This window comes from Hoplias malabaricus, chromosome 12 (genome assembly GCF_029633855.1).
Source record: "Hoplias malabaricus isolate fHopMal1 chromosome 12, fHopMal1.hap1, whole genome shotgun sequence".
NCBI lineage: Eukaryota > Metazoa > Chordata > Actinopteri > Characiformes > Erythrinidae > Hoplias > Hoplias malabaricus.
In genome coordinates, this window is record NC_089811.1 from 485661 (window position 1) to 509230 (window position 23570).

The window sequence follows — 23570 nt, forward strand, 5'->3', positions numbered from 1 at the left end:
TAGAGATGGAGGTGGTGGACTCTACAGTGTGTGGTTCAGTCATGAGAACAGTAAAATAGTGTCTCCTTTTAATGTTGAAGCAGGGGACAAGCTGCTAGAGAGCTCCACTGACCCTGTGGATGCAGCGGTCAGTGAGCCCCTGCAGACTGAGGAGGACGGTGCTGTCCTGACCGGTCAGCAGACTCTGGATCAGTGCAGCACCTGAAAACTCACACAACACAAAAGACCCTGCTGGACAGCTGTTGATATTTATTCATGTTAAAGCAGGAGAGGAGTGAACACAGCACCATCTGGAGCTCAGGAGGACACCGCCTGAGGGCTCCTTGACCTCACAGTGCAATCACAGGGATCACAGACCCGACAGGTGTGGAGTGTCATGGAGCAGATGGAGGGCAGATAGCTGTTTTAAAGCAGGTGAGCTGAGGATAACAGTCAATCTATCATCACAGTGGTTCTGGACAAGAGGACAGTCATTAACTCAGAACAGAGTGAAGAGGTGGCATTCAGTTTAGGTTTTTGTACTATAGAGAAAATGAATATGTTCAGAGTGTGGTGAGTGACTTAGTGACAGATCTCAGTACCACATCTGAATCAGAAAGAAGGATAGGAGAGTCCCCTAAAACACTAGCATCCCCTTATACTCCACCCTCATCAAAACTGAGTGACCTCATTAGCAAAGAGATGGGAGCACCAATAACTCAGTGTACCTCAAGTCCCTCTGTCCATGTGTCACGCTGAACTAAAAACGTATAAAATACACAAGTGCAACTGAGCTTGATAGAAATAATCTTAACAAAAACCAAGAAATCCAAACACTATAGAGCATAATATAAGCACAGAAATAAGGACAGATTGAGAGAACAAAGAAACATTAACAGATTTAAAACACAAACCGCTGGATCTACTACCTTCATCTAATGTGAAAGGTTAATTACTACAAGCAAGTTTCAACCAAAACTTAAAGATTGAGACAGCGCCTGAGTTCAAAACATTAACTGGAAGATAATCTGAGAGTTGAGGGCTTTATATGAACAAGTCCTTACCCCACTAAAACCTCTTAAAACCTGGAGCTGCTGTAGAAAGCAAGTGTCCTCTGATCTAAGAGGACAGGATGGTTCATAACAGACAATGAGGTCCTGCAGGTATTCAGGGGTGAGATCATGCAGGGCTTTTTAAATTTCAATAAAATTATGTTATAATCAATGTTAAATATAACTGATGCCAGTGCAGGGCTGAAATGACCAGACTTTCTAGTTTTAGTGAGGACCCTGTCTGCAGCGTCTGAACTAGCTGAAGGTTACCAAGGTTTCTCCTGGAACACCCTGACAGCTGTATATTACAATAATCTAACCTTGAAGTAATAAAGGCGTGCAGTAATTTTCCTGTGTCATGTAGGAATAAGGCAGTTCTTAACGTTGCAATATTTGGAAGATGAAGAAAAGCTCTCCTAGTGAATGTTACCTGTGTGTTTCTCAAATGATGGATATGGATCGACTGTGACCTGCTGACCCAGGTGCTACACAGTAATTAGTTAGAGTTTAGAAAAAGGAAATGACAAACATCCTGTATTTTACATCTTTTACTCAGTCATTAATCTTTTTCAATCTCTGTTTATCACCTGATTTGACTGAAATATACAGCAGCTTATCATCAGTCGAACAGTGGAAACTGATGCTGTGTAATTTACAACAGGGCCCAGTGTCAGCAAGTGTAATGTGAATAATATCAGGTCCTAAAACAGAACCTTGTGGAACTTTATATTTCACTTTAATATGATTGGATGGTACATTGTTTACCTTTTCGAACAGATATCAGTGGGTTAGTTAAGAAGTGTTTAAGCCAGGACAGAGTTGTTTCTGTGATTCCAACCATGCTTTCTTTCTTTTTTTTTTTTTTTTTTCTAAGAGGAGTGTGTGGTCTGTGGTATCAGGAGACACTCTTAGATAGAGTAGAACCAACAAAGATACACAGCCTTGATCAGAAGGAAGTAAAACATCATTTGTTACTTTAACAAGTGCTGTCACTGTGCTATGAAGGGTTTTGGATCCAGATTGGAATTTTTCATAAGTTTGATTTAATATGTAGATATCAGCAGAGCTTTTGGGACACTTTTCTAAAACCTTGGATGTAAAGGACAGGTAAGAAATGTTCTTAATCAAATTATTTTATAATTGTTTAATCATAACATTTTGGGTATGTGACCCAGGTGAAGTGAACTTTTTACTGTTGTTTAGAGGTTTGATTATAACTGGTAGGACTGATTTAAGTAAGTTTGCTTGGATTGTGTTGAGTACGCAGGTTGTAAAACTGAATGAAGTTAATTTTTTTTCTTCCTGTTGTATCTGTTGAATCGCAGAGAATGCCTCTAGTCTTTCTTCCATAACTTTTTTTTTTTTTTTTTTTTTTTTTTTTTTTTTTTTTTTTTTTTTGCTGTATCAGCCACAGCAGATAACGGACAGGTTGGAGTCAGAAATACTGGCTGGATATTTTATCTAATATTTAAAAGTTTTTATGGAAAAATTAGTAAAACCATCACTGTTGTAGATATCTGGGCTTCTGTACCCACCTGATTCTTAGTAAGTTATAAGATAATGCTAAAAAAAATGTAGGATTATTTTGGTGGTTCTTAATCATTGAGGCATTTTGGAGAATTTTAGAGAATAAAGGGACCACCAAATGTTGAAAAACATGAACCAAGATGAGGATGTTGCTCTATTCCTGCCCTACAGGGGGTTAAAATGGGCTTTTGGTGTAGATGGAACTGACTCTAAATTCGTGAGAGTGTTTACTGCATTGAGTTACAAATATTTTTCTGTGTGAATTCAAACCGTGAATCTATCTTACACATTTTGTAACTCTAACACTTAGTGTTTCTATCTGTGTTTTTGAAAATAAATATAGCAGAACAACGTCTGTCCATTGTAGATTTTTAAAAATGTCAAAAAAATGACATTCCTCTCAGAATTAAGCAATGCAATTTTCCACTAATATTTGATATTTTACTGTTGGTAGAGGGTTCTACTGTGTTGAAAATAATATTTATGTCACAACTCAGCCAGATTATCTTGCATAAAATAAATAAATAAATAAATAAATAAATGTGTTCATGTGGAGCCTCCTCGTGGCAAGCTAGTTTTTCTTGTAAAACCGATTGTACTGTTCTCACTACGTGGTTTAAACCCTTGTAAGTTAATAAATAATGTTATTGAAGATTAGCGTTGATGCAAACCAGAATAAGCACATTGTTATCATTAGTTTGAACATTAATAAACCACCATTGGCATGAAGGCAGGTCTGTGTTACTTATACTTTATATGCATTTTAAACATCAAAGGAAATTACAGCCATTGTGTAAGTGCATAAGAGGTGTAAAATACAGGAGCAGCTTTTGCTACATGTACATCTGTGCTTTGTGTGATTTGTCAGGATCTCCTCCCCCCATATATATGAAAATAAACGTCACTCATGAGTACTGTAATAAATGATATATAATCAATTACCACAATCAATGTACATTGGGCTTCTTTTGTTGATCTAAATCAGAGGGCAGAACACACCAGCACCTCTTGAATGCAGCATAAATCAAGGGTATAATAACAATAATTTGTTGGGTAAATTTTGTTTTGGGTAAAGCTGACAGGGATTTAACTCTAGGATTGATGAAAATGCCTTTTGTAGTGGATTATTAACATTTTCAAAATTAATAGTATCATCTTTTACAACTTTGCTATGAATAATTCTTGCATAAATTGTGATTAGTGGACTGTAAATATTTAGTGAAACCGAGCTCTTGTTTGTAAGAGGCTTGAATAGGTTAATAATAGGGAAATTAATATGAATTAGGAAAAGTAATATGAAAGTAAAAAGTATATGTGCAACACTTTCTGATTACATTTTAAGCCATATTACACCTACACCAATTCTTTTGCCTGATAACCTGTACATAATTATGACCTACATGGGTGGCTTCATTTAATATGAAATATTCATCAGGTCTTATCCAAGATTCAGTGATACATAAAACACCATTTGTCTTTTGATTCGTTATAATTTAATTAACAAAGGTATGTAAAGTCATTCTCATTTAATGGCTTTGTAACTCTAACTGTAATTAACCCAAATGAGGACAATGTAGAACAAATAAATCTATGGTTCATAGGGTTAAAATAACCTGCAATGTTTAACAGTACATAATCCCTGGACAGTCTGAGTGCAGCGGTAAGTGAACTCTATCACTGTCCAGTGAGTGCAGGTATGTTTCTAATCTATGCGCCAAATATGATAGCCTCCAGGCTGGTGTCTAACATGATCCTGCCGTTCTCCTCCCTGCTACATTCCGGTTGTTTGAGCAGCTGCACAACTCCAGCCCTCAGCTCTGGAGAGACGTTCTTACTGAAGTCCTCAACCTCAGTGATGAAGTCCAGCAGCAGTTCTCCTTGCTCGTCCCCTGGAGTGAAGCACTCTGTGATGTCCAACTCAGTCGGAAGCCTGTATTTACTGTACGGGATTCCTCTGGTGTCCAGGAACTCTTGGATATGGTCTGTGGTGATGCACTGACTGAGGTCATTGTCACAGATCTCTTCATGGTACATGCCCAGTGGAGCCCAACCACTGTCTCCTGCAGGGGAAAAAATAAGATATAGGATATAGATGCCACATTCCTTTTTATAAACTCATTAACAAGCTGATCAGCTCCTGTTAACATACAAGAGCACTGTCTAGTTTTAGAATTACAGATTGTAGTCCGTCTGTTGCCCTTTCCCCCTGTTCCTTAGCGCTCAGGACCCCCACAGAGCAGGTGTGATGTGGTGGTGGATCATTCTCAGCGCTGCAGTGACACTGACGTGGTGGTGGTGTGTTAGTGTGTGTTGTGCTGGTGTAGAGTGGATCAGACACAGCAGTGCTGCTGGAGTTTTTAAACCCTGTGTCCACTCTCTGTCCACTCTGTGAGACACCCCTCCCTCGTTGGTCCACCTTGTACAACCATGACAAAGATTATGGAATCATCACTTAGTTGTTTAATTTTGTAGAGAAAAAAATAAAAATAAAAACAGTATTTTTACGGCACTAATTTTGCTCTTAAAACTTTCCTTCAAGAAAGACATACAATGTCAATGACATGGCCTGTGAATAGTCCGGAGCTCAAGCCAGTTGAAAATCTCTGGTGGAAATAGAAGAAAATCGTCAATGACCAGGCTCCAACCTTCAAAGCTGATCTGGCAACAGCAATAAGGGCAGGATTGATTAGGAATACTGTTTGTCACTAGTTAAGTCCATTCCTCAGAGAAGCTGTTATAAAAGCCAGAGGTGGAATTATTAACAGTGCAGAGTTTTTCCTCATGATTCCATAAATAAATTTATATAAAAAAAAAAACAACCCTCAGCTACTTGTAAAAAGGACATTTTTACTTTTTACATTTTATTACTTTTTTATTTTTATATCTTTATTTTTAAAACCCGAAGTAAAAGAATCTTATCAGGACATTTTGTCTTGTTTTAAGTCAAAATATTTCACCCCATTGGCATTTTTTTTTCTTGACAAGTAAATATGACTCAAATTAAGATAAAATACTATTTTTGAGCAATTTTTACTTAACTGATTTTTTTATTTATATTTTTCAAGGTTTTTGTAAGTTTCATCATCAAATAATATTGCATTAGATCAACAAATATAAACTAAAAAGCTTAAATAATTATTTATTGTGTGTATTCTAAATAAACAAGTATTATTTCATCATATTTTTAAAATATTATAATAATAATTGTTATTATTATCTGCAGCTGAGAAAACTGCCAAAGTACCAAAATATTTTTTATTTGTTGAGACTGTTGCCCTGAACTAAAAGTCTGTGCCTGCTGTGACTCTCAGAGCTTTATCAGTCAACATAGTTCACACTATCACCCATCCCCCTGTTTAGCACCTAGTAGTGGCTTAATGTACATAACAAAAGGTGGCCTAATGGGATGCAAATTACCCCAGCACTGCCATTTGGCAGCTTCTGGTAAAAAAAGGGGTTGTATGAAAATCCTGGTAGTTCTAGTGATAATGTTTTCCTCAGAATTATGTGATTCCATATTGTTTCCTCTATATGATCTAAAAAATTAACAATTGTGACTGACTAACTGACTACAACCATTACATTTCTATCTTTTATTAATGTTTCTTTTTTTGGTATGTTTCTGGTACATTTTTTCTACAAGATTAAACAATTTAAAGAACATTCTCCAAGAACTGTGATTCAATGTTTGTCAGGGGTTGTCAATGTAAAGTCAGAGACAGTAGCTCATCTTTCGCAGCACAGTTTGAAGGTACTCTAGCCATTTATCAGTGACACAGGACTCTACCCACAGGATCCTGTCCACAGGACGCTGTCGGCTGGATGTTTTTGGCCGTGGACTATCCACTAGTCCAGCATTGACACTGGGGGGTTTAAAAACTCCAGCAGCACTGCTGTGTCTGATCCACTTATAGCAGCAAAACACACCCCACTATCACGTCACTGCCCTTGCAGTGATGATCTACACTCAGTTACTCATCAGTTTTACCTGCCACCACGATGATCAGCAGTTTTCCATCCTTATTCAGCAAACTCCGGAAAAACTCAATCGTAGCTTCAGGATGCTTCACATAATACAGCATCTGGACAACAGAGAGATGACATAAGCAGGTTTTTAGATAACAATTAGGCTTTGTTTACAGTGGGTACATAGTTCTCTCATCACACTACCGCCACCACTGGAGCGGTTAGGATGAGCACATGTTTTCTGTGAGACTCATGATGTTAGCCAACCGCAGCTCAAGCTTCACCACTAGGCAGCTCCACGTGCCGGAGTAGATTACTGAACACCCATTTTTTATTTTGTTTTGTTTTGTTCTTTTTCCCCTCCTGTGGCCAGGTTGTAGCTATAGGGCAGTTGCTATTTCTTGGCTAGTAGTAAACACACATTGATATGAACATCACAACAGCTAGTTCCATTTTTGATTCTGTGCTGAAGAATCTGATTTTAAAGCCAAAAAAGAAACAAAACACAGCTAAAACCCTGAGAACAAACCTGAATCAAGTGAATGAAATCCATCTTTTTGTCTGTGTTTCTCTGTTTCCAGTTCTCCTCGAACTCAGAAGATGTCATCTTATTAAACCTGAAGGTGATGTGGTCCAGGTCTGGAGTCTTGGACACTAACTCTGAACAGTGAAACACAGTAAATTAAAACAGTTAAAATATAGTGAAATGCAGTTAAATGTAGATAAAAACAGAGTGAAATAGAATTCATGCTGCTGTAAAATCTCTGGATACTTTAGAAACAACTTCAGTAAGTTTTTGGAAGTACCTGGTGAGCAACACAAGAAAATGGACTGACTCTTATAAAGGTTCCTAGAAATCCTCTGTGAACTACCTACTGAAACTGTGGTAGAATTGAAAAACACATTTTTTTTCCATTTTACCTTTTTTCACTTTTTACTGATTTACTGTAGCACAATACTTTAATGCAATGTGGATGATTCTGTTCTCAAAGGAAAACCACCAACCAGCGTTGGTGTTTATTAAGAGGTTCATCATCTTGTATAGTGGAACGGTATATTTAAGTCAAAAGCAAGCTGTATCTTGTTGGTGTCTGAAGTGTAAATTGTCTGTAAGTGTTTATTCACTGTTTGAATTCCCACAGAAACTCAAGTGTAACTCGAGCTGTTTAGTTTTGTAGCACTTTCCCTCTGTGTTTACTTTCATGCAGATAGCAGTAGCCCGCACCTTTATATCTGTGAAGCATGTCTCCACTGGGCTCCACCACCTCGTTGTCCACTTTGGCGTCTGGGTGCTTCAGACGCAGCTGGTGCAGCATGTCCAGGTCCATCTCACCTGTAGATGGTGTGAAATATGATTTTGTGCTTTGCTGCTGGGTAATGTCAGGACTTGAAGAGTGTAGAGTTAGTGCTTAGTAACATATAGCTGATTGAATGGTGGCATATGATGACATCTTTATTAATTTGCGTATGATTTTTTTGATTATGTAAATAAAATCAATACAGTCGTAGACATTTTTAAAACAATGTTAGTCTGTTTTGACCAGTACTTTCAAAAGACAGAAAAAACAGGTGTCAGAGTTAAGGCATTAATATAATAACTGACCTGCTCCACTTCCTACACCCAACACATTTATAGTGTCCTTTCCATTTCCAATGCTGCCAAGAGAGAGAGAGAGGGAGAGAGAGAGTGATTGAGAGGAGACACTACAATGGCCCGACACAGTTTGGTCTTTGTTGCTACGGTGTAAGTTGGTTGAGAAAGCGCAAAAAATCTGCTCCACTCTGTCATTACAGGGAAGTTTAGATTATGAGGCGGTAAAGTCTGCTGTGCTGTGTGTGTATGTGACTTGTCCCTGAAGCTTACTGACAGAAAATTCTGAAACACATCAAAGCAGCCAGCCACAATTGTGTTATTTGTCCAAGAAAAAGCCACCACATTGTGTATCATTTGTAAAACTGTGACCAAAAACAGTTTAAGAACTGAGTTTTGTTACATGAACAAAGACCTGCGTATCTCACAGGATTATGGGATATTTCAATGAGCAAATGATCTTGTTGCTGGTTGATGCTACAGTTTTGGCTGAAGATTTTGTACTCACATGTAGTATTTCCTTTGCCACAGCATGTGCTTTGTGACCTAATGCCAGCATAACTAAGAGCATTAAAGTCTCCAAAAGTGAATCCTTTGAGTGCGTTTATTGTCGTGAAATTGGCAATTTAATTGTGGTGTCTTCAGCATTAACCAGAAACAACCAGAACATGCACATTTCCTCTTAAAGCCATGGGTGTGGTCCTATGATGCTGCATTTGAACCATTTGTTTGGATGGGTTTGTTTCACTTCTAATCAATAGATAATACATTTAATGGACACCGGTGCAGCACAGATTTTCATCCTTGGTAACCGTGGCCTTGAGGTTAAAGACGTGAGCTTGGGACCAGCAAGAGAAAATGAATTCACGGATGAAGGGTCACAGCCCTTTGATCTAAATTTGCCCTTGATCCAATATGGTGGTTTTCAAGATGGTGGCCATGTTCCCCACCCATCACCCTCACCCAATACTCACTGGGGTATACAGATATGTCCTTTGACATATCTGACTTTTGACGAGTTGGTCAATTGTGTAAATGCACTACAAATGTCTTCAATAATTAAGAGTGTCATGGAAATAATAAGAACTTTTGTTATGGGCTGGCCTTGTGCCATGGCAACAGAATGTCATTTCAATATGTTTATTTTTATTAGTAAAATTTATAAATTCTTATCCATTTTTAATCACAAGATATCCATAAAAATCTGTTGAAACAGTTTGCTCATTCTGACGCATTCTGAGAAAAGCAGACGTCTCTGTCCAGTGAGAGTTTGAGATGTGTTTGCATCACTTTGTAAACTACACTGTGGGTGTTGTTTAATTTTTCATGTGTGTACGTGCCCCTGCACAACTGTTTTGACCGCAGCCCTATCATCGTTACCCTAATCAATATAACCCTAAATCTAATGATAACTTTACCCTTAATGCACCTTAATGGTTTATGTCATGGGGTATTTATGTTATGGGGGTTGTTCCTATAAGAAAAACAAGTCCCCACAATGTGGAGAGTTTGTGGAGAGATTTTAATCCCCACAATGTGATAAATATGTAGATGAGGTGCTTATCTTTGCACTCTCACACAAACATGGGTCCACCGGTGTGTGTGTACTCGGACACCGAGGCTCGTCTTACCTGGACAGGATTTCTGGGAGAATTTTCTGGATGAATTCTCTCATACACTGGTGCTCAGAGGAACGCTCCAGAAACAGTTGGAATGCCTGGAGGTATCTGGTGTAATCCTTCACTATGGTTTTCAGAGGAGCTGCCATCATCTCAAACAAAACGTGTGTGATATATCTGTGGATAAACATAATATGAGTCACTTTGGACCAGTGGAACTGTGTTCTTCCGACTAAACCAGGTCCCACCCAGTACTTTTTATTTTAGTGACTGAAAAACAGAAAATCCAAATAATGTGAAGGGATAGATGGTCAAGTTGATGGTCTATAGCATGGGTCACCAATCTTATCCCCAAAGGGATAAGGGATCAGTTAATCAGGAGCACACCTGATTCTACTTGTTGAATTGACTAGTCTCAGTCTAGTCCACAATAAATACTGAGCACTGTGGGGATTGTACACAACATGGAGAGGTATTTTGTGAGAGAAACTCCTAAGAAAATGACAGACGGGACGTCAGGGTGTCAGATCTCCTTTGCCTTTCATAAAAGAAAATGTGAAGACGCAGTCAGAGCTACAGAACTGAAATGATGAAGGATGGACACTGGCATCTCTGTAACCACCATCAAATGAAGGAATCCTTCATAAATCCATATATTTGAGATGGACTTTTCTGAAACTTAGTGGGACTTTTAGAGCCCCTCAGAAACATTTTCTAACTGAAAGGTCTGTCCTCAGTGAAACTGTATAACGGTCCTCACCTCTACAGGCCTGACCCCAGCGACAGCCATATGAGGTCTTGTACAAACCCAGAGCTCCTTTTGGCTGACCACATAATAGTCCTGCATTTCCAGAGCCTCTAGGGAGAATCTGGTGCCTTTTTACCACTTAACGTGGACAAAAACCACCTATCACTACAGGAAAAGAACCGTCAAAGACCTGCGCCATGACCAATCACAGGTCGGCTATTTTGATATCACGCCTACAAGGACGCAATTCACATCGGACCACGTAACAGCCAGTACAAAACCATACACGGAAGTCAGAATGCAGCTGGCAGGATCCAGACAGTGAGGCCAGGTTAGTGCACTGAAAGTATCAGACTCTCCATCTACTTGTGGGCGGAGCGTCTGAGTCCCAAGACCAAACCACAACAAAAGCCTGAGGGAATTAATATTTCCAGTGCTTCCAGATGCCTACCCCTCCAAACTCATTAGTAAATATTAATGATCTTTTTATCATAACTGTGTTAATTCATAAATAGGCCAACTATAAACCAGACCTGAAATCTGCAGATTTAATTCTAAAGTTAAACATGTGTATAGACAGTAAATTATTTACTAAACTAATAAATACTGAACAGAGAAGAATGTTAGAGACATGTCAATTATACAGCTACAGAGAGAGAGAGAGAGAATACAGACCTGTTGCAGCCTTCTGTTTCATGAGGGTGTGTCTGTATCTGTACGCTGGATTGAGAGAGAATTTATACTCTGACCTACTGCAGGTTCCTGTACCATGTAAGTAAGAGAGAAGCCCCACCCACATTTTAAATGCACTGTGCCATAGTCCTGCCTCTGTTAGTGCACCTGAACACTTGCTTTTAAAGGTGCAGTCAGTCAGTTTTACTGCCCAAACCTAGCAAACAATGACCTTGAACACAATTAATAATATTTTGCATTTTGTCACCGAAGTCCAACTCATGAGATGAAGAGCCTAAAGGGGGGAGTTTATTCTCCACAAACAGATCCGGAGCCTGAGTGAAACTCTAATCCTTTAGGCATCTCATGAAAACAGGCAATAACCATATAATAATAATAATAATATTAGTAGTAATCTTTATTTGCACAATGTTATACATGAATGCAGATCATTTCTTTAAAACAAAACTTTAAAAGGGTAAAAATATAGTGCAATAGAACATATGACTAAAATGAAAGTTATTATGAAACAAAAATATGCAAATTGAAGTTGAAAAGATGGAAACACCTGTCATTGTAGTGTGGGAGGTGTCATGGCTAAATTGGAGCAGCCTGGTGGACAATCTTCATTAACTCCACACTGCACCAGAAGCAGGGTTTAGTTAGAGAACATTAGAAGAGCCCCAACTTTAGACACTTTTAAATAAAAAATCTCACTGCTCAGTTTAAAATACTTCACCTATTGTGTAACAGCACTTTACAGCCACTGTATTTTATATTCTAATTTACTGCCTTTGTTTGTTTGTTTCACATTGTACTGTTTTATTAAATGTTTCTGTGCAAAATCTAGATCTCAGAAATGATCTAATGCTTTGATTCTTTCAGTTTAATCATGTCTTTTCTCTTTTTGAACTGTTTTATTTGGCACTAATGTTGCAAATCTTATTTTAATTGTTTTAAAAGTGTTTAGTTATTTTTAAAAATTATTTTCTTCTACTGCAGTTTTTTTCTGTAATGTTTTTGTAAAGTACTTTGAATTGCCATTGAGCAATGGCAATTCTTTGAGCAAAGACACCTTTAAGAGCAGGTATTATGAAGAGCATTCCAGTGTAGTGGAGCCAGTTGAGTTCATCCTGTCAGTACAAACCCACTTTACTTTCTACTTAGCAGTTGTTAAATCCCAGAGTTATTTTGGAGAGTGTTATTAATCAGACACAGGACATGATTCTTAATAATTTTTTACCTAATTCTCATTCAGCTGTTTCATACAGCAGTAAAAAAGTTGTTGAGCCCCTGTGACAGGACTGGATTACATTAGAGATGTATGGTTTTCACTTCAGGGCTTGGAAGGTCTGTCAAAGGGAACTATCTTGTCTGTAATTGCAGAAAATTCAGGAGCACATGGGACAGCAGAAATTGTTGAAAGATTGTCTGGTGTCTGGTTTGTGAAAGGCCCTTTATAAGTTAAACTAATTATTATTTATTATTATTACTTCTACAGGTCAGAAGTCAGGCTGTTTTTATCTTTGAACAAATGAAATACATGAGGAACAGAATAATGCTGCAAATTAGAGCTCAGGCAACTGAGAAGGTTTGTTTTAACAGAATTTGTCTAATATTTCTGTCACTCTGGGCTATGCCCCAGGCCTTGTGCATGACGTATTTGAGGACATCAGACTGGTTGAGCTTTTTGCACAAGCGTTTGTTTCCAAAGCTACTTTTCCCTTGAAACTCTGAACACATTGTTCCTGAAACATCTGTAGAAGTTGTATCATGCACTTTGCCTCTTCACATGGGGATTGAAATGTTACATTCTCACATGTGAATGCTAACTCAGAACATTTCCAGACTTTACTTGTGCCGTGTGAATGCAAATGTCTGTAACATGTACCTGACCTTACCCAGACTTTTCCTGCCAGCCCCCTAGTGCAAATTCCAGGTATTGTCACAATGGATGGATGTGCAAACAGACCTGGCAATCAGCGCCACCCACAGTCTACAGCATGCAGGTCATTTCCAGCTGTGAAAATGCACTAGACACAGAAAATCTCCAGCTGTACACTTCATGTGTTAGAACATCTTAGTTATTGTGTATGATAAATATGTCCAGACCTAATTCTCTTGACTTTTCATTTGTTATTGGAGACTTGATACCAGAGCCTTATGCAGCGTGTCTTGTGTATCTTTATTTACATAATGAAGAGATTAAACTGCAAAACTGTAAATAAGAATGATGGTTCTATAAGGGTTCTTTATATAGAACCCTGAACACTTAAAGCAACTTTTGCATGATTAAAGGGTTCTTCAGATTGATGGAAATTGTGCTACTGATTGTTGTATATGGTATCTTTTAAAGAAGGGTTCTATACAGCACCACAAAGGGTTTTCAGTTGTTATGATGTCAAGATTGTTACAGTAGAGGAACATTTTTTGGTGCCGTATAGAACCCTTCTCTAAAATGTGCTGTGCAGAACCATCTATAGCACATTCTCCATCAATCTGAAGAACCCCTTAATGATTCAAAGAACACTTTAATCATGCAGAAGTTGCTTCAATTGTGCAGGGTTCTATGTAAAAAACCCTTGTAGAATCATCATTTTTAATTGTGTAGACCACTGATTTCTCAAGCTACTTCCTACACAACCCTCACCCAAACATCTTGAACTCTACTTTCAGATGATAAAGTTTGTTGCTTCTTTGGTGGACAGTAGACCAAACACAGCTCCTTTGTTGCTTGCCATAAATATAGCACTGCCTCTTGCAGTCAAAATTCAGCAAATGATTGCACATCATACACATTTTGTCCAGTCTACAGAAGCCTATCCTAGTGGTTACAAATGTTTCAATTACAGCATCAGAACAATATCTACCTTATAATGCTTATTCTCTCATCCATGTAAATCTGTAAATGTCCCGCTGCTTGGGAATGATGACTATCTTACCTGTCATCTGAAATTGCTTTAACAAGAGTAAGTAATGACGCAATTCTTTCACATAGCAGTATCTCTGTGGTGCTACTTGATCATAATGCTGCATTTAATACCATAATCCTGTACTTTTACTCAATAGGCTCAAACATCTGGTTGGCGTTAAAGGATCTGTCCTCTTTTGGTTTGATCTTATTGGAATGAGTGTTATCAATGTCTTATTGAATAACAAAATCTCCTCATCAAATATGATGTTCCTCAAGGATCAGTGCTTGGTCGTTTACACTTCATGCTTTATGCTCTTGCTGGGTAGAACAACACGTAAGCAGGGCATTTATTTCCACTGTTAGTCTTAAGACACTCAGTTCTATATATCAACAAAAAACAAATGTCATCATCTGTCTACAAAACTTTACTCGCTCTCCAATAGACTTTAAAGTCTTGGTGGCACTCAGAACTTCTGCTAAATTCAGATAAAACAGAGAACTTACCACTGCTTGCTGATGATGCTCGCTAGTAATACACGGTGCCACCGTTAAATACTTAGATTTGTTTTTGACCTGACTCTCATTTTGACATCCACATGTTAAATTGACTGTCCAATTAAAAACGTGTACTGTATCTCCCAAAATAATAACTACAGGAAAAGTAAAAGCACTTCTTAATTTTCAATAGAAGTGAATTTGTACTTTCTTATAGTCTTAAAACTGGATTAAAACACTGTGCCTATCATTAATTATATACTTCACTGATGAACTTCTGTCACCTGCCGTGTCTGTAAACTTATCTGTAAAATATCCAAGATAAGTATAAATCATTAGTGGTAAAAGGTAATTAGTGTATGGCTGGGTGTATGTTTATAAATATGCAGTTTGTTAGTCATTATGCCTCTTTGCAACATGAGGCTGGTTTTATTGATATTGACGTATAACACATTATGAACAGAGATGATGCATTATGATAATACATAATGCATAATAAAAATGGCTATAGCATATTATGCTTTTATTTATATATATAAAGGGCGGCACAGTAGTGTCGCAGTCACACAGTTCCAGGGGCCTGTAGGTTGTGGGTTCGATTCCCGCTCCGGGTGACTGTCTGTGAGGAGTGTGGTGTGTTCTCTCTGTGTCTGCGTGGGTTTCCTCCGGGTGACTGTCTGTGAGGAGTGTGGTGTGTTCTCTCTGTGTCTGCGTGGGTTTCCTCCCACAGTCCAAAAAAAAACACACGTTGGTAGATGGATTGGTGACTCAAAAGTGTCCATAGATGTGTGTGTGTGAGTGAATGTGTCTGTGTCTGTGTTGCCCTGTGAAGGACTGGCGCCCCCTCCAGGGTGTATTCCCACCTTGCGCCCAATGATTCCAGGTAGGGCCCACTGCGACCCTGATTTGGATAAGGGTTACAGATAATGAATGAATGTAAGGTGCGATGTCTAACTGTCGACAATCACTGGACAGTGTGAGTGCAGCTGTAAGTGGACACTATCACTGTCCAGTGAGTGCAGGTATGTGTGTGATCTACGGGTCGAGGATGAAAGCCTCCAGATTGATGTTAAACATGATCCTGCCGTTCTCCTCCCTGCTGCACTCTGGGTGTTTGAGCAGCTGCAGAACTTCTGCCCTCAGCTTCGGAGAGGCTTTCTTACTGAAGTCTACAACTTCGATAAGGCCGTCAAGCAGCAGTTCTCCTCGCTCGTCCCCTGGAGAAAAGCACTCGCTGATGTCTATCTGAGATGGAAGGGTGTATTTACTGTATGGGATTCCTATGGCGTCCAGGAACTTTTGGACGTCTCCTGAGTTGATGCACTGGCATTGTTCACTGTCACAGACCTCTGCATGGCATGTTTTTGACAGTCGAGCCCAACCGCTGTCTCCTGCAGGGGTCACAATTATGAAAATATAGGGTTTGTATGACGTCTCTGCATTAACCATTTTCTCAATTCCGCTGACCACACAGGTACCACACATATACACACCGTAGTCCATTTGTTGCTCTGAATACTATGTTCGCCTTAAAAGTGAAAGTTTCTTAAATGCACACCCCCCCCACAGAGCAGGTGTAATGTGGTGGTGGATCATTCTCAGCGCTGCAGTGACACTGACGTGGTGGTGGTGTGTTAGTGTGTGTTGTGCTGGTGTAGAGTGGATCAGACACAGCAGTGCTGCTGGAGTTTTTAAACCCTGTGTCCACTCTCTGTCCACTCTGTGAGACACTCCTCCCTCGTTGGTGCACTTTGTAGATGTAGAGTCAGAGACAGTAGCTCATCTGTCGCTGCACAGTGTGTGTCGCTCGTCCTCTAGTCCTTCATCAGTGACACAGGATGCTGTCGGCTGGATATTTTTGGTCGGTGGACTGTTCTCAGTTCAGGGTTTTTAAAACTCCAGCAGCACTGCTGTGTCTGATCCATTTTACCAGCACAGTGTCAGTGTTGCCCCATCACTGATGTACACTGCTCAGGATTTACTCTCTTCCCCCTAAGTTTTACCTGAAATCAAGATGATGAGCAGTTTTCCGTGAATGTTCAACAAACTTCTGAAAAACATAACTGTGGCCTCAGGATCCTTTATAAAATACAGCATCTGGACAAGAGAAGAGACAGCGGAAACAGTTCATTAGATAACAATCAGGTGATGTTTACACTGCGGGAGACTCTTCCCTTCACACATGATGCTACCAACACTGGGAAGGTGAAGACGAGTGCCATTGCTTCACCATCGGACAATTCCATGTACCAAAGGAGAGCACTGTGTGCATAAGTCATCACCCGATAGATGTCTGTGTTGTCTGACATCGTGCCCTGTGCTGACGGGAGAGTAGAGCCAGTTCTCTGATGCAGGACTCCTGGCCTCGGGTGGCTGGATTATCATCTGAGTTTGAACCAGCACTCTCCTGATTATAGGGTTAATGCTAAGACACTATTCAGCAACACCCAGATTTATTTCTTTAATTTGATATTTAGACCAGATTTTTGTAGCTGTAGAGCACTTGCTAGTTGTAAACAAATAATCACGAATTGGAAAATATTTCCATTTTTGATTATGTGCTGAAATATTATGTTTTAAGACTCATTTCCAAATGCGGAAAAAAGAAAAAAACACAACATTATTTAAAAGCTGAGGAAAAACCTGGGGTAATGTCACTGTCACACAGCTCCAGGGTCATGGGGTTGTGGGTTCAAGACCCTCCTTGGGTGACTGTCTGTGAGGCGTTTGGCGTGTTACTATCGTGCCTGCATGGGTTTCCTCCAGGTGTTCTGGTTTTCTCCCAAAGGCCACAAACACACACTGGTAGGTGGATTGACTAATCAGTAGTGTCCTTAGGTGTTATGCCTTGTGATAGACTGGCGCCTTGTTCCGTGTGTGTTTCTGTATTGCACCCAGTGAGTCCAAGCACGCTCCAGACCCAATGGGGCCCTGAACTGGATACATAGTTAAATGAAATGAATGACTGAATGAGTACGAACCTGAATCAGGTGAATGAAGTCCATCTTTTTGTCCGTGTTCCTCTTTTTCCAGTTCTCCGTAAACTCAGACGCTGTCATCTCATTAAACCTGAAGGTGATGTGGTCCAGGTCTGGAGTCTTGGACACTAACTCTGAACACAGTGAACCCGAGTTAACATACTGTGAAATGTAGTTAATCCACTCTCCTCATTTATAGCAGCACAGGGTTACACTCTCATCTATGTGTATGTCACACCATTTTAAATACACATTTCACAACATACACTAGTTTCCACTGGCATTTTTAATGCTGTGGGGCCACTGTTTTCACTCGGGCAAGACTAGGCCCATATGTGAATAAAGCAAGCCCTTTGTAGTGTTTGGCTTAAATATCCCATTGTTTTCAGGTTGCTACCAGATAAGTCCTTTCTCACCTCTCCTTTTATTGGAGGGTCAGACATCCCCATGAACAGATGCCACACTTAGCCATAAAGAACTATCTTTATTCATTTTTATTTTTACCTGTGAGCAATGTCTTCCCTCTCAATGTCTCTAGCTATAGCTATCCCCATGGTTGCCCCTCACCTGTTTCCACAGTTACACTACATGTATAAACACATCAAACCCACTCAGACGTAACCAGCTTCAGTCCCTACCTTTATATCTGTGAAGCATGTCTCCACTGGGCTCCACCACCTCGTTGTCCACTTTGGTGTCTGGATACAGCAGGCGCAGCTGGTGAAGCACGTCCAAGTCAATCACACCTGCGGATGGTATAAAATATGATGGTGAACATTATGGCGGTGCATTTTTATAGCAGATAAATATTAAAGAACAGTGAAGAGTACATTTCTTAACGTCTAGTAGCTGATTAGATGGTGGCACATGATGACATGGACTTTATTAATTCACTGATATATATAAATGTTTATAGAGATTAAAATCAGTACAGTTTTTAGACATTTTGTGGGTGTCAAATCAGAAAAAATATAATGCTGTGAACTAGAGGGGTCAATGTTAAGGTGTTAATATAATGTTAATTGTCTGACCTGTTCCACTTCCCACTCCCATCACATTTATAGTGTCCTGTCCAGTTCCAATGCTGCAGAGAGAGAATGAGAACATTTATGCAGAACTATTGGATGAGGTGATCCCACACTTTTTGTTTGCTGTGACACTCTTCAGGAGTCCCTTCGTTTTAATGAGGCCTCTTTGGTCAACTGTCTTCTGTGTGACAGGGACAATCCTTGCCCCAAAATCCATCTATATGTTGGGTCAAGTTAGTTTTCATCAAAAGGTTTCCAGTCCATTTGGGAACTGGTAACATGCTCTGACTGGAGAGCAGCACGTGGTGATGAAACATTTTCTGAATTTTATATATAATGTTTATTGATTACAATCCTGAACATCACCTTTCATTTTTTATTATTATTTTTTTTTTGTATCTGCTCACATTTTTTAAAACCTACCTGTTTCCCCAAGTTCATATTGTCTCTCTTTAATTTCAGACAAGTTCTGAACACAGTTTGTATATTATTTGTGCTGAACAAACACAGTTAAGTAAATCACTGATATGTAAAGCTTGTAAAACGATGAATAGTTTCTCGGTTGCTTTGTAATAATCAGTTGGATTTGCAATCCATTTAACTTTCATTTGTAGCATGAAAATTGGTTGAGTTATGGATTTATGTGTTTCCCAATACCTCCACATCACAGACCATGTGTGGAGCTATGTACAGTACAGTATACAAAGTGAATTCTGATTCAATGCTGATTCATGATGTTAATTTGATATAATACTGTAATAATTTTATAAATGTTTGTTTTTACATTATTTATGTTGTTTATCAATTATCACACCCAGATATTTTCCATACACTCTTTCTCTTTCAAAATTATTGATCATAATTTTAACATCACTCTTGATTTTTCAGTTTCAGACAAATCAATGATAAAAATATATATATTTTAGTCTTTTAATTACACTGCATTCACAAACTGGTCCAAACTATACTAAAAATGTACCTTTGTCATCAGCAAATACAACAACTTTAAACAATTTAGACCTTTTACAGATACAATTAATATACAACAGAAACATCTTAGGTCCTAACACTGAACCTTGTGGGACCCCATAAGTGACCTTGAGTAGTTTTGGTTTTAATGTCATTAATTAATACAAATTGTTATCTATCACAAAGGTAACTCTTGAGCCATGAATATGCTTCTCTTCTAATACCATATCTCTCCAGTTTATTCATTAAACTGATCAATAGTCCTGATGGGTCTATTGCAGTAGTATCTCTCCTTCCAGTTGAATCACTGCCATCGAGGTGAACCTATTTGACCAGTACATGGAAGTGTGTATAAGCAGATATAAAGAGAGCCAATCAGAATGTAATTGGTGAGGCCAGATTAACACACTAAAAGTATCAGACTCTCCGTCTGCTTGTGGGCGGAGCATCTGTAGATGACAACTTTACCTTGAGCACATTTTCACACGAATATGTTATGATTTACATCATAGGGACATGCTTTGCTTTTTCCATAAAGAAAACAATACCACACAATGTGATAAATACGTGGACCCCACCACCACCCCCACGACCACACACACACACACACTCACACTTCAGCACAACAGAGGCACAGAGACCCATGCACAAACAGTACCTGAGCACCATGGAATTTCAGCGCCTTTTCCTTTAAATCTGTGGTTCTCGTACTTGGCCTGTAGTGCCCCTCTTTTTTAAACGTAGTTGAAGAATATGTTTGACTCAGATACAAATCTTTTGCGTCCGGACTCCACTGGAATTTATTTAAAACACTAAGTCAAAGTAACGTCTTAGAAGTGACATGCATTATGAGTCTCATCCATTCAACTTGCTGCACCATTACCTACTATTCTACACTCTGTGTGTGTGTGTGTGTGTGTGTGTGTGTGTTTGTATACCCCAAGGCTTGTTTTACCTGGACAGGATTTCTGGGAGTGTTTTCTGGATGAACTCTCTCATACACTGCTGCTCGGTAGAACACTCCAGGAACAGCTGGAACGTCTGGAGATATCTGGAGAAATCCTCTATCAGATTTTGAAAAGGAGCCGCCGCCATTTCAACTTTCTGTGAGAGAATACAGACCTGATGCAGCTCTCTGTTCCTGAGGGTGTGTGTATCTGTGTCTGTAAGAGAGATTGAGATGGAATAAATACTGCAGCTACTGCAGCTTTCGGTATCGTGTGTGTGTGTGTGGGAATGAGAGAGAGAGAGCGAGAGAGATGAACTCATGAGATGAGTGTAACTGCTCTGCAGAGCCTGAAGGGGGGCAGTTTATTCTCCACACACAGATCCGGAGCCTGAGTGAAACCCTCAGCCAGGTGAGGGCTGGTCACCGGGGACGCCCCCTTGTGGGAGCTGCTGGAAGTGGATAGAGACTATTGTAGATGTTCAAAGGTTTCCCTGCAACGAAATAAGGATAAGACAGGAATTTTTGAGCCTGGGCGTGAAACACACAGAGACATGATGTTTAGACTCATTTCAATCACAAGCATCTGACTGAAACTATTATGAAACTACGCTGGTGTTATATGATCAAATCTAAAATGAAAACTAATGAGGAAAAGAGAATTCAAACTCTACTTTGACTTTTCTTTTCTTCATGAACTGCGTAATTAGAGTCAAAAGAAAATGAAGTGTGTGTTTAACTTTTCATTTTCATCTCCAGTATGAAACAGAGGTGACCAAATTAAACTGAAAAATGGAAAAATAAAAGTCAGAACGAGGGTTTAAAATTCCGTTCTCATCTCTGAAGGTGTTTTCACGGAAACAAAGAAAAGGGAAATGAAACACTACACCTACTGCCAATTTCTTTTTCATTGTCCCCTTTTCATTTTCAGGCGGAACATGTAAATATAAGTTGATTAACTGAGGGTGGGGCTATCCCCCCTGCTTCTCGTTGTGATGGGAAAATGCAGACTAACACCAATGAGTAATGATTAATGATAACTAATGACACAATATATTCAGGGAGTAATTGTAGTAATTAATCTTGAATAAATCTTACTAGATTAAAGATATAGGCCTTAGTGTGCCTGTGACGTTAAATAACTTGTTGCATTGTGTCCTCGGGACTTGTCCGGACATGACCCAGGAGACTGTTGGTGAGTGTATGAGGGGGAAAGTGCTGAGATTATATTTGGGAACTAGGTTCTTTGATACGATGGAAAAGGGCAGTTGAGAGTCAACAAGCTGAAGAACATCCTGCACATCTTGAACCTAGCCCCAACCATCTGCAACCATTTTTGCTGACAGTAATAAAATAGGAGACAACAAATATAAGCAGAGCAAGTAAAGCCAGTTAAGGGAACGTCTGGGTTGATGAAATGAGACATGATGTAATAACGTTCGAACGGTACACATGATGCTTGGTGTACGTGCAGAAGGGGCACATGACATAAGGGTGTACGTGACTGGGGTCCTATATATAGTGCAACAAATCTTTGAATAAACTAGAGATTGGAGTGAGTACTTGACTCTGTGCCTTTGTTCCTCTGATTTCTCCTCGGGCCTGAGAATCTGTCCTCCTTCCTGGTTGAGAGAGAGAGAGAGCGAGAGAGAGAGAGAGAGAGAGAACTATACAATAAATGATATTGGACTGACTTTACTCAGTGGAGGGAGAATTCATTCATTCATCTAATCTGTTTTTGATGTGTGGTAACGGAGGACAAAAATTAGATTTCAGCCATTGTTTAAAAAAAATCTAATAGGACCTGAGATGTTTGTGTTAGAACTGTTATAGTCTTCTCCAAAGATGGGGCAGTGATTAAGATTTTTACACTGTTCTTGGACTGTGACTGAGTCTTTTTCTCTTTTGGAAATAACCTCCCTGGCTCTGGAGAAAATCCCACAGCGAGCCTCTACAGAAACATGTGCGCACATTCTGTGGGGATCCATTACCCTTCATAAATGTTCATACATTAAGACCTGTCAGTACATTCCCGTTTACATTCTCTTCAGCAGTTGTTCGGTTCCACTGACGTTTTGGAGACATCACAAGACACAGGCCGAATGTTCGGCAGAGAGCAGCGGTACATGAATGTATAGATTTCAAATACCTTGTTTGTTGTTGTTCTTGGGCAAAGACATTATAATCATCATTATCTTTGATGCTGTATGTTGATGACTTTAGAGGTCTGTAGTTCTTTAGGCACAAGACCGCTGTGTGGCATCTACTGGATTCTCACTTTGTACCCGGGTCTCTTTCAGCTCATTAAAACACAGCTATGGAAAGGCCCCTTTGTACAGAACTTGGTTAATTTAGAGAGGCAGGGCTTGGAGGATCTGTGGAGGGAACTGTCCCGTCTGTAACTACAGACCATCTAGGAGCTTGTGGGATAACAGGATGTGTTTAAAACTTCTCTGGTGATTATTTTTGGTTATGTTTGGTGCAGGTCAGAATTTCAGGTCAATGTTGTTCTGACCTGTGAGGAGTGTGGTGTGTTCTCCCTGTGTCCGCGTGGGTTTCCTCCGGGTGACTGTCTGTGAGGAGTGTGGTGTGTTCTCCCTGTGTCCGCGTGGGTTTCCTCCGGGTGACTCTCTGTGAGGAGTGTGCTGTGTTCTCCCTGTGTCCGCGTGGGTTTCCTCCGGGTGACTCTCTGTGAGGAGTGTGCTGTGTTCTCCCTGTGTCCGCGTGGATTTCCTCCGGGTGACTCTCTGTGAGGAGTGTGCTGTGTTCTCCCTGTGTCCGCGTGGATTTCCTCCGGGTGACTGTCTGTGAGGAGTGTGGTGTGTTCTCTCTGTGTCTGCGTGGGTTTCCTCCGGGTGACTGTCTGTGAGGAGTGTGGTGTGTTCTCTCTGTGTCTGCGTGGGTTTCCTCCAGACGACTGTTTGTGAGGAGTGTGGTGTGTTCTTTCTGTGTCTGCGTGGGTTTCCTCCGGGTGACTCTCTGTGAGGAGTGTGCTGTGTTCTCCCTGTGTCCGCGTGGGTTTCCTCCGGGTGACTCTCTGTGAGGAGTGTGCTGTGTTCTCCCTGTGTCCGCGTGGATTTCCTCCG

At 39.8% G+C, this 23570-nt stretch overlaps 2 protein-coding genes across 2 annotated transcripts; both read right to left on the reverse strand.

Moving 5' to 3' along the window:
• Nucleotides 1-3883: 3883 nt before the first annotated feature.
• LOC136664244 (histamine N-methyltransferase-like) lies at nt 3884-11174 on the reverse strand. Its single transcript, XM_066641356.1, has 7 exons — nt 11158-11174; nt 9747-9911; nt 8128-8180; nt 7750-7857; nt 7054-7184; nt 6547-6640; nt 3884-4618 (listed from the first exon to the last, which is right to left on the reverse strand). Exons 2-7 carry the CDS (start codon nt 9884-9886, stop codon nt 4266-4268), a joined length of 879 nt encoding a protein of 292 aa, XP_066497453.1. The 5' UTR covers nt 9887-9911; nt 11158-11174; the 3' UTR covers nt 3884-4265.
• A 3999-nt stretch (nt 11175-15173) lies between these two features.
• Nucleotides 15174-20668, reverse strand: LOC136664267 (histamine N-methyltransferase-like). Its single transcript, XM_066641396.1, has 6 exons — nt 20494-20668; nt 18573-18625; nt 18180-18287; nt 17545-17675; nt 16567-16660; nt 15174-15954 (listed from the first exon to the last, which is right to left on the reverse strand). The coding sequence occupies exons 1-6, from the start codon at nt 20631-20633 to the stop codon at nt 15599-15601; spliced, it is 882 nt and encodes a 293-aa protein (XP_066497493.1). The 5' UTR covers nt 20634-20668; the 3' UTR covers nt 15174-15598.
• Nucleotides 20669-23570: the final 2902 nt, after the last annotated feature.